This window comes from Orussus abietinus, unplaced genomic scaffold (genome assembly GCF_000612105.2).
Source record: "Orussus abietinus isolate OABI.00-Male unplaced genomic scaffold, Oabi_2.0 scaffold30, whole genome shotgun sequence".
Classification (NCBI taxonomy): Eukaryota; Metazoa; Arthropoda; class Insecta; order Hymenoptera; family Orussidae; genus Orussus; species Orussus abietinus.
In genome coordinates, this window is record NW_019394276.1 from 63,565 (window position 1) to 78,277 (window position 14,713).

General features: G+C 54.1%; 4 protein-coding genes across 5 annotated transcripts; 1 reads left to right on the forward strand and 3 right to left on the reverse strand.

The window, feature by feature from the left end:
* Window positions 1-106: 106 nt before the first annotated feature.
* LOC105701786 lies at window positions 107-1,778 on the reverse strand. Its single transcript, XM_012428854.1, has 2 exons — window positions 1,483-1,778; window positions 107-1,380 (listed from the first exon to the last, which is right to left on the reverse strand). Exons 1-2 carry the CDS (start codon window positions 1,725-1,727, stop codon window positions 186-188), a joined length of 1,440 nt encoding a protein of 479 aa, XP_012284277.1. The 5' UTR covers window positions 1,728-1,778; the 3' UTR covers window positions 107-185.
* Window positions 1,779-1,972: 194 nt separating this feature from the next.
* Window positions 1,973-6,934, forward strand: LOC105701790 (splicing factor U2AF 50 kDa subunit). 2 transcript variants are annotated; one of them, XM_012428861.2, is made up of 7 exons: window positions 1,973-2,176; window positions 2,537-2,766; window positions 2,852-3,112; window positions 3,330-3,468; window positions 3,558-3,613; window positions 5,436-5,882; window positions 5,948-6,934. In XM_012428861.2, the coding sequence occupies exons 1-7, from the start codon at window positions 2,155-2,157 to the stop codon at window positions 6,077-6,079; spliced, it is 1,287 nt and encodes a 428-aa protein (XP_012284284.1). In that variant the 5' UTR covers window positions 1,973-2,154; the 3' UTR covers window positions 6,080-6,934. The 2 variants fall into 2 exon arrangements, with proteins under 2 accessions (XP_012284284.1, XP_012284285.1); XM_012428862.2 differs by lacking the exons at window positions 5,436-5,882; window positions 5,948-6,934 and adding an exon at window positions 4,942-5,416.
* Window positions 6,934-7,586, reverse strand: LOC105701791. The gene is made up of 3 exons (XM_012428863.1): window positions 7,406-7,586; window positions 7,244-7,327; window positions 6,934-7,164 (listed from the first exon to the last, which is right to left on the reverse strand). The coding sequence occupies exons 1-3, from the start codon at window positions 7,446-7,448 to the stop codon at window positions 7,001-7,003; spliced, it is 291 nt and encodes a 96-aa protein (XP_012284286.1). The 5' UTR covers window positions 7,449-7,586; the 3' UTR covers window positions 6,934-7,000.
* A 244-nt stretch (window positions 7,587-7,830) lies between these two features.
* On the reverse strand, window positions 7,831-14,604 carry LOC105701789 ((E3-independent) E2 ubiquitin-conjugating enzyme UBE2O). Its single transcript, XM_012428860.2, has 8 exons — window positions 14,141-14,604; window positions 13,469-13,642; window positions 13,212-13,370; window positions 12,465-13,139; window positions 12,177-12,387; window positions 11,931-12,114; window positions 11,248-11,845; window positions 7,831-11,160 (listed from the first exon to the last, which is right to left on the reverse strand). Exons 1-8 carry the CDS (start codon window positions 14,360-14,362, stop codon window positions 9,367-9,369), a joined length of 4,017 nt encoding a protein of 1,338 aa, XP_012284283.1. The 5' UTR covers window positions 14,363-14,604; the 3' UTR covers window positions 7,831-9,366.
* Window positions 14,605-14,713: the final 109 nt, after the last annotated feature.

Genomic DNA, 14,713 nt, shown 5'->3' on the forward strand with positions numbered 1-14,713 from the left:
TAACCAACTCATTAGTTATTAAAAAAATCGATACCAATCGATCTGGAGCACCGGATAATTAAAGATACTATCACAAATCATTTTTTCTGAAACAAACACGTCATTTACGTATGAGTGCTTTATTAAAATTACAAATTATAATTAAGCACACAGGTTTATTCTAGAACACTTTTATATTATGTATTTCAAACTTTTAAGCCTGGTACTCTGTACAGAAATTCTCCATCATCATCGTAGTAACAATCTTTGACTCTGTAAGTCATCCCTTCTTTATATTTACTTCTAGGAATTTTAATGACAGTAGGATAATTGTCATCTTTTTTGTCAACTAATAAGCGCCTATCTTTTATGTAAGTATCTAAACCTTTGTCAATCTCATCGATATTTGAAGTCTGCACATCTGCTTGATCTGGCCTTTTTACATCTACAGCAGTTCCCACTTTATTCTCAACTTCTACATCAGAGCTTCCTTTGTTATTGTTTGCAGCAATATTATATGATTCCACATCCTTTTTATAGGTTTCTATTAAAACTTGATCTTCAACACTTGGATTTTTCTCCATCTTTTCAACGCTATTTTTGAAGAATTCATCAATAGTACAAAGGTCGTTATTCCAACGCGGTTGTTTGGATTTTGTCTTCTTAGAGGTTTTAGTGATAGACTGTTCATCGTTAAAGTAAATTTTGGGAGTAACTGATAAAGATTTTCCGTCATTCAGCTTAGAGGAATTATCGTCCTGCAACCGTTTCAATGATTTTAAATTATTTATTTCAGCTGCTTCATAATTATCAATTAGATTACTAGACGGCATGTTTTCTCGAAAATGTTGGAGATCCTTTTCTTTTGAAACTTCCTCTTTGCTGGATGATATTAACATTGGATTTTTATTTTCAGAGCTAGAGATGTTCTTTGAATCCTCTTCTTTTGTTTGACAATGTTCTGTTAAGCTTGAGAATAGCTTACTTTTAGGAACAGGAAATTGAAATGGAGGTTTTACAAGCATTTTTGCAATCTCCTCCCTATCGGTTAATATGATTTTCCTGTTCTTGAATTTGTTGAGGTGTTCTACAAGCTTTGGATCCAAAGCCAATGATCCTGCTCTAAATTTCTCCCAGTTTTTCATGACTTCTTTATCATACGTTATAACCTTGTCCACAGATCGAACATCCCACTTCGCTTTTAACACATTTCTAATTATAGAAGGAGTTGCAGGGTAATGATCGCTCAATATTTCAGGTGTCCATGCTGATGGATCGCTTTCGTATAAATTTCGTATTTGTTGTTTCTCAGCAAAGGTCAAAAAACTAGGTGGCACATCTTTAAAATATTTTCTGGCAACAATTCGTAACTTAACCTTATCCTTGGCCATCTTCTCTTCTCTGGAGAAGTACAGGGAAAAGATTAGCAAAGTATTCGGTGATTCGCTGTTAGAGATTTATCCTTTAAAAAAAAAGATATTCTATATCCACAGGAAAACTTACCTTTCATGCATCTTATGCATATCTCCGAGTCGAGCAAAGTCCGATTCAAAATAACTGGGATCCATAAGTTCATCTAATTCTTCACCGGCAACTTTACCAGCTTCCTCATTCTTAAATAATTCAAATCTTTTCTGAATACCTGGATTTTTCGGTATTTTCTTTCTTGTTCGATACTCTCTAATTGACAAGTTAAATATTGTTTTGAGTCGACTCATTTTACATACGTCTCTATTACAACTGTGCATACATCAATCTTAAATTGTTGTTTTTATCACTTCTTATTAAACGTATGTATGCATGTGACTCTTAAGCAGAGATGAGGTGATAGATTGCTCACGGGCAGGGTTGCACGATCGAGTCCTGTGCTGCCCTCAGGTGGAAGATGTAGACGGCTAATGCACGAGCCACCCGCATTATCCACTGAGGACAGCACAAAACATCATGCGACCTAACTCGTGAGCATTCACCCAACTCATCTGTGGCGTTCGTTTCATCGGCAATCCTCCGACTCGTTCCTGGTCGCGTCTCTTACGCCATTTCGTAAAGAAAACCTCGGAAAGATTGTGACGCATGCGACGTTGAGTTCTGTAGCATTGACATTAACATTTGCAATCGTATTTTTGTGCTTCCTGCAAGCAGAACTCGTCTTCGAATCGCCCAAAAAGTGCCGCGATGGGGGAGGATTTTAATGGAGGTAAGCACCAGAAAGACGACTCTCTTTGACGCTGACTCGTTGTTACAATTCCCGCGCTAGGGGCGAATGCCCGTCGCGAGTCTAATGGCCGGAAGATCGTACCGCACCTCCTGAAAACCTCGCTAGATATTCCAAAGGCTGAGACTCAGTACCGCGACTCCACAGCTAATTCGACGTAAACCTTAAATCCTCGCCTTCCCTTATTTCAAACCGTTTTTTAAATATGGATTAAGGTAAGGTATTTCCAAATGCTGCTGTATTTTTACTGAAATCATGTAATTCCGTGAACATGATACGAATGCGTCGTTTTACTTGGAGTAAATGCATATGCTCCGATTTAAGAGAGAATTTTCTGTTTAGACCGCGATCGGCAAGACCGTGACAAGGATAGAGATAGAGACAGGGACAGGGATAGAAGACACAGATCGCGTAGCAGAGATCGTAGGAAGAGATCTCGTACTCGATCCAAGGATCGCAGGGATCGGAAAAGGAGCAGTTCTCCGAAAAAGAGTCGCAGCTCGAGAAGGAGGAAGCCGTCGTTGTATTGGGATGTACCCCCTCCGGGATTTGAGCACATTACTCCATTGCAGGTGAGACGATCATTAAGTTTTATCATGAACTTTGGCTCTATTATTTCTCTGTAGATACGAGTTTACTAATCTCTGTTTTTGACAGTATAAAGCTATGCAGGCCGCGGGTCAGATCCCAGCAAATATCGTAGCCGACACTCCACAGGCAGCAGTGCCCGTCGTCGGCAGTACGATAACTCGACAGGCACGGAGATTGTACGTCGGAAACATTCCTTTTGGCGTCACCGAAGAGGAAATGATGGAGTTTTTCAATCAACAAATGCATCTGTCCGGTTTAGCCCAAGCAGCTGGAAATCCAGTTCTTGCTTGTCAAATCAATCTCGATAAGAATTTTGCCTTCCTCGAGGTACGATTACTTAAATTTTTTAAATTTCTATATTTTTCACGGTCTTCTCATGAAATACTATATTTGGTAAAGCTTCGCGTTTTTCGTTGACGCGACTTAACCGAGGCATTGATTAATATTAGGAAGCTTTCCAAATAAGAGGAATTGATTTTAGCGGAATATTTTGAAAAGGAGGGTCTTTTTCGGTGAGATGCAAAGTTGAACATTTTTTTTTCAGTTTCGATCCATCGACGAGACGACACAGGCAATGGCATTCGATGGAATAAATTTCAAGGGACAGAGTTTGAAGATCAGAAGACCTCACGACTACCAACCCATGCCCGGAATGACGGACAATCCTAGCATGAACGTTCCAGGTACTGCTCTCCGTTTGCTAAGTACTTCCAAATGGAAGACCGCCACTTTAAATTTCGTCGAAATCGCTCCAATATGGAACTCTTTTCAGATTCGCCACACAAGATCTTCATCGGCGGTTTACCGAACTACTTAAACGAGGATCAGGTATGCCAGCCAGTGTTTTTCACGATCACCTTCCATTTCGTGTCCACGGACGCGAGTTCTTGCCCGTTGACGTTAACTGCTCGAATCCGAAAGAAACGTCGGCTCGATCAATTGCCAAGTATCGATTAGCACGGCGTCGGTTCTAGAAAGACATTACGGACGTTACTCGAACCAGTCAACGGGACCAAGACACTCGGCGAATCTTGTCTCGAGGAAGGCACGATGTCGAAAGGCGGCGGAGCGGTTCGCCGCGCATCCGTCCCCTCGTACATCGTGCTCCTCGGAGGGACTAAAATCATGAACCTAGATATCTAGCCATTTAGCTGCAGATCCCCGGAGCCTGCTCACGCAATACGGCCCGAGTTCCACAGAGGTACGTATGCGTGTCGTCCACTGGATTCCGGCGTCGCCTAGGGACTCAGGGTAGAAAGGTCGGATCGGTCGCTCGACCGATGGTTCGATGGTTCGACGGTTCGACGGTTCGGCGCTCGGGCTTAGCTAGAGAGTGACGTTACAGGGGTCGAATCGAGGGGTCCTTGGGCCGTTCGCAGCAGTCCTTTTTCTCTTTACAGCCTTTCTAGGCACACCGTGGACCGGGGCGCACGAGTCCCTTAACCAAGTGACAGAGAGAGAGAGAGATATTTCCGCACTTTAGGAAAACACCTTTTAGCAAGGATACACTACCGGCCAGGAGCGAGGGGAAGGGGGGCTGTTTCAGGTCCAACGATTCTTCGAGTCTCCTCTTCTAGGGCTTAGGTACCTCCGATGAGAAAGGGAGACGGGAGCTTTCCGGGTGGGTTTTGCAGGGTCATCGCGGGGCACTCGGCGGCGCTTCCGCTCCGGTCGATCGGTCGCGGCCGTCCCGGCCGCAGAGGTCGCCCGGCGCGGCGGCGGCGGCCGAGCCTCTCCTCTCCTCTCTTTTCTTTACAGGGTTCTTTGCAGGCTCTCCGCGTCCTCGGCTAGACCCCGCTCGAATCGAGTCGCCGATCCCTATTCCGGTCTCTCCGAGTACTCCCGCCGAGCGAGAGGAATGGCCAACGAGGCGGGTGAAATCTTAATGCCAGTCTTCTTACAGCAGAGAGCGAGTGAGAGCGCGAATGAGAGAGAGAGAGAGAGAGAGCGAGAGAGCGTTTTGCGCGACCGGGCCGGGCGTTTCGACGCCAAGACGGTCGGGAGCGGAATCGACCGCGGCCAGGGGGATCTCGGTCGAGTCCGCGACGAGGCGAGGAATCGACGACCTCGACGACGGTCCCGGCTCGAAACGACCCGGGCGTCTCTTGTCAAGACATGTCGACTGATACCAGTGCCCTTTCTCCCCATTTTCTTAGCTTAGGGTCGCGCCGATCAAAAGCATTCGCTTACCACTACTTCTACTACTACCACTACCACTACTACTACCGAACATGACAAAATACCACTCTGCCCGGAGAGAGGCTAGACCGATCCCTCGAGGCAAGTATCCCATTCTGCTGACAATCTCTCTCGGCCGGTTCGGCCGGTCCGGCCGGTCCGGCCGAATCGCCCGATTCGCCCGATTCGCCCGATTCCCGATTATCGTCGGATCCGGATCGATCACGCCGGAGGGTAAGAGCGCGTTGCCTCCTTCCTCCTCTCCCTCGAGTCGCCGGTTGCGCGCGCCCGGCTCCTCCGGTCGTCTCCCTTTTAAAGAGTTTCCAGGCCCCAGGAGGAGCTGCGCGGAGTAAGTATCGGGACGTCGCAGGAGACGTCGTCGGCTCGCCTCCCGCCGCGGGCCGACCGCCGTCCACCCGCCGACGGGGCGCCGCGACGCCGCGATCGCTAATCCCTCTTCGACGGTATTCAGGTGAAGGAGCTGCTCATGAGCTTTGGCCAGCTGCGGGCCTTCAACCTGGTCAAGGACTCGGCCACCGGGCTCTCCAAGGGCTACGCCTTCTGCGAGTACGTTGACGTGTCCATGACGGACCAGGCGATCGCAGGACTCAACGGGATGCAGCTGGGTGACAAGAAGCTGATAGTGCAGCGGGCCAGCGTGGGCGCCAAGAACCCGATGATCGGGGCCCAGGCCCCGGTGCAGATCCAGGTGCCCGGCCTCTCCATGGTCGGCACCAGCGGCCCCGCCACCGAGGTGCTCTGCCTCCTCAACATGGTGACGCCCGAGGAGCTCATGGAGGAGGAGGAGTACGAGGACATCCTCGAGGACATCAAGGAGGAGTGCAACAAGTACGGCGTGGTGCGCTCCGTGGAGATACCCAGGCCCATCGAGGGCGTCGACGTCCCCGGATGCGGAAAGGTACTTTCGATCTCTTGACCCTCTCGACCCTCCCTCGGTCCCGAGTAACTTCCCTTCGTTCGCAGGTCTTCGTCGAGTTCAACAGCGTCATCGACTGCCAGAAGGCGCAGCAGACCCTCACCGGAAGGAAGTTCAACAATCGCGTGGTGGTCACCTCCTACTTTGATCCCGACAAGTATCAACGTAGAGAATTTTAGACCCTCCGCCCCGCCACTTTTTGGTTTCTGATCGAGAAAGCGGTCGGTGGCGGGCTCGCCTGTAATCTCGCGCACCACCGAATAATTCCGAGGTCGGCGCACGGAGGTCTCGTTTTCTTTAGGCGACGAGGGGAACGTCGTCCGGCGGGGGTAAATGACGTCGAATCGGGTCTTCGAGCGGGTCGGGACGATCCCTTCCTCCGATAAGTTAAACGGCGCCGCGTCGATCAGGAAATGGATAATAATCATGGCAGTTTCTCGCGCAGAGAGAGAGAGGAGCATTGGAATATCACTTTACGTTTTCAAAGTGTTACGAATATCGATTGAAAATAGCTTGATTTCCGCGAGCAGCGTTTGGCCCGAAAGGCACGACGAAGACTCGACGAACGATCGTTCGCCGTGGCCGACAACGGCATCGAATTTCACGTTACCTGCTATCGGGGATGGATTATCGGCCGGCGATCAATTTGCGAATAAATATCTAAGACCGTCCTTGTGTTTTCTACAAGAATCGATTACTCTTTGACTTCGGCGGACGGTTTTTGTTGTCGAAAACCGTGCACCGTCCAGGACAGATTCCTACTTTAGAGGGTAGGACGGCGAAACGCGGCTCGGCCTCCCTTCGACGACGAACGCGGACCTCGCGGTTCCCGTTCACAAGCCCTTACACTCCACCGAGGTGGAGTCGCCGTCGGGGCAATGCGCGCGTTTTATAAAGAGAAAGGAAACTAATTAAGTCGCGTCGAGCAACGGCCGTCGGCGATCTCTCGCTGTCCGGAAATCTACTTATTAGCAATTAGTCGATTAGTCCGACCGAGGCGCTGCCAATAAAAGAAAGGGGAATCTTCCGCACGACACAAGGACGAATTTTATTTCCACTCGGAGTTCCCCGAGGGGTGGATCTCGCGCCTCTCGCACACGTCAAACCTCGTCGTGCATCCCCGCTGGCTGGTACGAGTGCTGCTCGCCCAGATCCGCGCCGTCGAGGACCAACTTCTTCAGGAGAAGGTAGAGTCCTCCGCCGAGGGCCAGCATCCCGATGCCCGACAAAAGTACGACGGACCAGGCCGGGATCGCGGTGCCTCCTGAAATCCCGGACCACCTTAGTTGATACCTTATCGTAGGAGTCGGCCGCGCGACCAAACGACCTCGGCCTCGACTTACCGTAGTAACGTCTGGTAATGGTTTTCCTACCGCGTAGAATCTTTCGCCGAGCCTCTGCCTCCTCCGTGAAAATCCCCAGGATGACTGCGAGCGTCAAACGATCGTTACGAACGTATCAACAGATCTTTCGTAGTCGATTAAAGCGCTAATTGTAATACTCACGGAATCCCACGGCCAGGTAGAGGAGCGCGTTCCTGACTCCCATTACGAGGGCCTCTTCTTTTCGGCGCACGGAGGAAAAAAACGCGAGGAGGCTCTCCCGAGGTGTCGCGACACCGTATCAACGAGAAACGAGCGTGAATCAACGAGCCCGCGATAACGAGGCACCGATATCAGCCGGCATATCCAGAACTGGTCTTATCCGAAGGGAGACACGTCAACGCAAACAAACTCTCCCTGCGCGGGGCATTTTCTTCCAGCGATGCTTAACGAGAAATAAAATCATTCCGAGCCGTTCGTTGACGGGACTTTATTGCCCCGGGTCGTTTTCGAAACGACTCGGGCGCACGGAGTTACAGGTTACGAGGAAGGGAGAGGCAGGATGCGACGTCTGAATTTACACGGGGATCGGGTCGGGGGGCGAGCGGAAGAGGCGACGCGAGTGCGATGACTTCTTTTTATTGATTGAGAAAACCAAGAAAACGAGATTACACGTTGCGTGGGTGCGTCGCGTGGCCCGCTCCGCTCTTACGCTCTAGCGCGACGGCGACGTCGACGATCGACGATCGACCGGTCTTCGGTGACGCGCACGCCCCGGATAACGTATCGCCAAGGGGAACTAAAGCTTACGCGACTTACGAATTGTAACTCTCCACGAACCGTGTCGATATAAATAGCCGGCACGTGTACAAGGCATATCCCGAACGTCGAGAGCTCGACGGCGTCGACCTCGTCTTCCCGGCCTCTTCCGCGGCCCACGGAGGAGACGAGTCTCCCGAGTTCCTCGCCAAGGAGCGATCGGCACCGTCGCTCGCGATCGCTCCCGATCGAGCGGGCCTATCCTTGCATTTCCTTCCGAGGCGGGCCGCTCGTTCGACGGAGGACGGCCGCCTCGGATCTCGTCGACCCTCGTTTGGATAGGAACGGACACCGTGGACGAAGGAGGAGTCGCCGGAGGAACATTGACTCTTCGAGGTGCCGGAGACCTCTATCCGGGACGTCCTACCGCCGCGAATCCCTCGAGGTGACCTCGAGCGACCCGGACGAGAGATCCCGAGATGAGGTCTCCGGCGCCGCGTCGGCGGAGTCCTCGAAACAACGTCAACGATCAACGGAGGCGTCCGAGGGAACGCTTTTATCCAAAACTCGCGCGCAATCGCTGAGGAAAGAAAATATTCTCCCTTTAAAAATACTTTAGTCGTCGAGCCTCCTCGACTCGAGGTCGGCGAAATCCGGCGTGAACCGTCCACGGCGGTCCGAGGCATCCCCTCGATTCGGTTCGCACGAGCAAACCCTTCCTCGCCGAAGGGCCAAAGCGAAGCGTCCCTCCCAATGAGAATCCGGAGGAAACCGAGAGGTTACTCAGGTAGGGCTGAAAATTCGGAGCGACAAGCGTAACGAGCCTTTTTCTAGTCCTTAACCCTGCGTTAGACGCTACGCGCTACCTACGGATAATTGCTTCGCCGATAGGTCGTACAACGTTATTACGAATTCTTGCTAAACTACGGCTAGATCTCTGCGGACGCGTACCCTAAAAGTCGCTCGAGAGAGAGGGGGAGAGAGAAAGAGAGAAGAGGGGAGGAGCGACCCTCCCTCGAAATGCCCTCGCAGTTGTCGACTATCCTTGTCATCGGTGCGCCCGTGACGAAGGGGTCGAGGAGGCGTTCGGCCGTCCTCGTCCTCGGGCCGTGGCAGAGTCCGACTTCGGGACTGCGCCCCTTCTCCGTTCCGCCCCCGGAAAGGCTCGATACTCGACCGGGAACCGCTCCGTTCCCGACAACGCGAGTCCAACGACGCGGGCCCTCGGCGCCGAGGGGACCGGCCGGGGCTCGTCCCCGCTGGTAATCGATAAATAGATACCGCGGACACGCGTCCGGACTCTCCATAGAATAAATTAGTAATTCAACGTATTACCGAATGGCCGCGTGAGTTTGACGAGCCAGTCGCTTGGGTTTACCTTGAGGCTAGCTGGTGTTCCGGTCCGAGGTGTCTTTTCTCGTTTCGCTCGACTCCTGCCGAGCCTCAAGGTCCTTACTCTGGCCGCTGGCCTGCTCCGCGACCTCCGAGGTCGTGCCTTCGGTCGCGCCCTCGGTCGTGCCCTCGATCGCGCCCTCGATCGTGCCCTCGATAATGCCCTCCTTCACCAGCACCTGCTTGAACGTGGCCAGGGTCTTGCGAAGAGTGATGCAGAAGCCTCTGGACGCCGGGATCAGGGGGAACTCGGGCAGGATCTTTTCGTCTGCAACCAGGGTTCTGTCAAGCGGGAACTCTACCTGGGGGGAGCCCGTCGACTGGCCGCAGTGGGCGATCTCCTTGAAAGTGGTCGGTGTGACCGGGGACAGCGGGTGCTGGTCGTTGTGCCGCTCGGAGATCTCCATCCAGAGGTCCAGCCTCTCGAGGAGCTTCTCGGCGTGCCTCTCGAAGTGGGTGACGATGGTGTCTTTGAAGATAGGGGGAGGGTGCAGGATCAGCTTGGTCTGGGCCTGGACCAGCTTGAGCACGACCATCTCGTTGTACATCCGAGAGTTCTCCCGGCCCTGTTGGGAGCCCTTCTGCTTCTCGAAGCCGGCTTCGTTGAAGTAAGGCTCCGAGACGAGGATCAGGCCCTGGATGGACACGATGACCTGCAGCAGCGTGGAGGAGCTGGTCCAGACCTCGGTGCCCCTGCCGGACCAGGTGCCCAGCAGGCTGACGCAGACCTTGCCGTCCTCGTAGAGATTCGGGTTGAGCCGGTCGCTGCAGTAGCAGATGTAGTGGCAGAGCGGAGGCGCGGCCGGGTAGTCGGCCGATAGCTGGAAGTCGAAGAGGAAGAGCCCGTCCTCGTAGGGCGTCTTCTCGGGCCCTCGCAGCATCACCGAGTAGAGGTCTATCCGGTCCTCGAATCCCTTCACCCAGACGCCCGGGGGCAGGGAGTTGCGGAGAAGCTTGAGCTCCTTCGATACGGTCCTGAAGAAGTTGGCCGGGTCGGTCGGCTGGAACATGGTCAACTTGAATTTGTGGCTGTCGGGGGCGGTCTCCTCTATCGAGAAGCCCTCCCCCTCGGCGTAGACCGGCGGGGGGACCTCGACGGGGGGTTCCGAGGGCTCGGAGGGCGGCTCGACCGGGGGTTCCTCTTTCTTCTGCCTCTTGGCCGGCGAGGCGCTCTTCGCGGCGTCCGACAGGGACATCTTGGACAGGCCGAACCTCTTGGAGGCCTCGGCGTGGGCCAGGACCAGCTGAGCCTTGATCAGGGTGCAGAGCTTGGCGCAAACGTGAGTCGATCCCGCGACGTGCGTCCGCTCCCGAAGTCTCGAGTCACTCGAGTTCCGCCCCTGCCCTTCCTCCTCCTCATCGTCGTCCTCTTCCGCCTCCTCCTCGTCCTCCTCGGGTTTCTCGACGTCCGCAGGCTCCGGGGCGGGCGACCTGTCGGCCAGGTTGATCGCGTCCTCGCTCAGAGGGAACTCGCCGCTGGACTCGCTCGAGCCCGATTCCTTCTTCGAGTTCTCCGCGGAAAAGAGGCCCGAGTCCTCGGGGTTCCGGTTCATGTTTATGAAGAGTCGATCGATCACCTCCGCCTCTTCCTTGGTGGACCTTCTGCCGGGGTCCATCTTCCGATTGGCGTTGTCGGCCGCCTCGACGGTATCGCTGATCTTCGTGGCTATCGTCTCCAGAGCGTTGTTGGCGTTCTGGATGGCGTTGGCATTCTCCGCGTTTTCCAGCTCGGCATCGGCCTCCTGGGGCTGGGGCTGCTCCGACTCCTGAGTAAACAGCCGGGAAACCTGCAACGAATCGTGGGATCGGTCCGCGATCTTACGGGTCCCGGTTGAAGGGAGGGAACGAGTCGCGTCGACGTTTCTCGGGTCTACCTGGGCGGCCATTCTCTGAGCGACGTTGGCCCTTCCGCGCTCCCTGACCCTCTCGAGGAGGCCTTGGAAGTGGCTCTCGTGGAAGAACGAGGTTCCCATCAGTTTGTCCATGCGGCGGCAGTCCTTGTAGACCTCGAGAAGCCTCCTCATTACCTCGGTCGTCTGCAGGGAGGGGTTCTGCGTGAAGATCTCCTCGAGCCGCGACATGCCGATCCTCGCCTTCTCGATGTGAGCCGCCAATTTCGGCTTGATGCTCTCCGTCTGCTCGAGGTCCTCGGTGTCGGCGATTATGCAGTCCTCCCTCTCGGTCTCCCAGGAGGTGTCCGAGGACACGTCGTCCCACAGCTCGCCCTCGTCGCTGTCGTAGTTTCCGACCTTGTAGAGGTCTTGAGGCCAGCACATGCTCACGTGCCCGTCCACCCACCAGACCTTCACCCGGCCCTCGGGGTAGTTGTCCAAGACCTGACCCGCGGTGCAGTCGGCGTCTTCGCCCTCAAAGTTGGCTATCCTTATTACCAGGGTCCCCGGCCGGTACTGGAAGTCCGGGTGATCCTTCAGGTCGTAAACGCTCACCTCGCGCTCCTCCAGCAGAGTCGGCCTGTTGGCGATTTCTCTCGGTTACTCGCTAGTTACTTTCGCGTCCCCCGGAAAAGCTAAGAAAATCCCCGAGTCCAAATACTCACTGCGGACTCTGGCTCGAGGTGTAAGTTCTGAACCACTTGATCTTTGCCGTCCGACCCCGATGGTCTACGCTCTGCACCACTCCGTACATCCTCGACTCTTCCTTCTGATCGACCACGAAGTCACCCGGGAAAAACTCCTTATCGTCCAGGTGGTGGATGGGATACAATTGCGTCGAGGGAATACCTGAAGCATCCGATGAAACGTTAGACGGTCCCACGACACGAGTGCGAACGATGAGTCCGTACCTAGTTCTACGGAGCCGTCCTGCCAGACCACGTTTGCCTTGGTGCTCGTCGACAAAGTCTCCACGACTATCTTCGATCCCGGGACCAGCTCGACCGGGGCAGCCTTTGCCTTAGCCTTGCAGAGCTTCTTCTTCTTGAGAACTTTCGTCATTAGGGCGGGTCCCTTCTTCTTCTTGCCCATGGACGTCACGCTGGAACAACCGCTGGACACCTGCCAAAGGTACAAATCAACGTCAGCCGTCCTTTCTCAGCAAAGAGCCAGTTTCCGCTAGCGAGTCGAAATCGTACCGAGCTGGGTTCGTCGCTTTGAGAGCCGGTATCTTCGGTATCCCAGTCGTCGGAGCTGTCGGCGTTCTGATTCTGCTGAGGAGGCATCAGGGTATTGTTCGACCCGACGATTTGCGAGCCGTTCACGTTACTCTGAGTATTGACGTCCTTGCGATCGGTAACGGGCTTCTCGGTCTCGGTTCCCTTCTGCTTGGCCTTATCCTTATTCTTCTCTTCGGAGGGTTTCGTCACGTTGATTCTCACGCGCGTCTTCCTTGGACTCTGCTTGGGAACTTGGAAAATTTCTCGCTGCTGTTTGCACCACTGCTCGCGCGTGATCACGTTCTCGTTACCCTTGATCACGTAAAAGTTCCTGTCGCCCACTTGCAAAGTGGACGGCTCGAATACGTTGAGCAACTTCAATTTCTCCAAGTCCTCGCCACGCACCACGAAATTGGGATGCACCTGATCCGACCAGGCGCCGTCTTTCGAATATGCCCTGCACTGCCAATTGACAGTAACCCAGTCGGTCTCCACCTTCTCGACCACCACTTTTACTATCTTCTGCGGCTTCGTCTTGCGTTTCGCCTTCATCTCCTTTGTACACTGAATCCACACGGCATCTTCCAGACAATGCACCGGCCCCCACAGACTCTGTCCAGGATAGAACTCCGACGAATGCGGAAAGTCTTTATCCTAAAAGAAGAAAAAAAAACGTCTAAGGCGTCATCCAGCTTTCGGACGTACCTAAAGAAAAATCCTTCGTACGTTATCGTGCTTCTCCTCAAATTGTTCCAATATACGGGCATCCTTTTCGTTGACCACGCATCGTGACCCATCCGGAGTAGCCAGCCATAATTTAAAGTGAACCATGTTGATCCCACCGACCCAGGAATTCAAACATACCGCTATGTCGGTTGCAAACTCCTATGACAGACGAGCACACTCTTAATATTCCCCATTTCATCCGATGACGTAGTTACACCGTAGTTTTATGGCGTGCACGGTTACAGAAAATGACTTACCTCAAGAGGAACCAAGTCCTCGCTCTTGATATCCGTCAAGACCTGCTTTGTTCCAATGACCTGAACGCAAGCGGTCAATTCGATGTCTCGGCAGTAACCTCTCTGCGTATCTTTCCCTTTGATCATTCGGCGTACTACGTCTCCTGGCATCAACGTTCTATCCGCTAATCGCACCTGCCGGTTACAGGGAAATCTAGTACGACGAAACTCAAAGGTATCCCTATAACCGAAACGAGGCTACGTTCGCCAAAGGACGTCCTATGCGTGGAGCTTCGCTCAACAAACTTCGGGGCCGACCCGACCTTGACGGTGTCAACGAGAAAAACATACCGGTAACAGCCATTACCGGTACCTACGGATCGCTCCCAGGACCCACGAATGCCCCACGGATCGAGGCCAAAGGGCATCCCGGGGACTTTCCCGACGAGTTCCCTCGTGGCTCCGATCGGCGAAATTCGAAATCGTTCCTCCGCGATTTCGAATTTGGCTTTTGGGCAGTCAACGTCACCTCGGGATACCAAGGTGGAACTGGCCGGTTCCATTCGAGCCGCCTCGAGGGTGACGACCGTCCCGTCGAGCCTCCCAGCGCTTCCGGAGAGACCCGAGCGTCGAGAGGACTCGAGTCGGGGACCGAGGGGGGACCTCGAGGAGGCGGAAGGCGGCGCTTCGTACCTTCTTCGAGTTGACGAGCTCCTCGACCCCGGAGGGGTGCCAGACCACGCGGATCTCGCCCTTCTTGCGCTTGGGACTCTCCTCGGACACCGAGACCTCGTCCGAGGAGTCGAGATCGTTGTTCTCCATGACGATGCCGAAGACGACGTTGCCCCGCTTGTCGACGCGATAGACGACATCTTCGTAGAAGTAATGGTGCTCGGCTGGGAGATTCGTAGCCATCTTTGCGAGACCTGGCCCTGTGGCCTCCCCTCGCTGCCGACGAGCGCCCGACGACGAGTGACAGAAACGAGAAACGCCGACGCGAAGCCGCGGCGCACGGCGAGGCGCGCACCTCCCCACGCAACGCCGAGACCTCCGGGGCCCCCGGAATCCTAACCTCGTGTCACCGCCCGACCCGAACTCCCGGACCTATCCCGGACGAGTCGAGACAATTCTCCTTCTCGATTGCGCCCAGCCGATCGGAATCGATCAGCGCTTCCGCGACTCGGCTGCGCGCCTCGGCTCACCGCCAAGGTGATCGGCGCGCCGGCTCGTCGCGCCCTCAAGGACTCTGCCTCGTCGCTTGGCTCC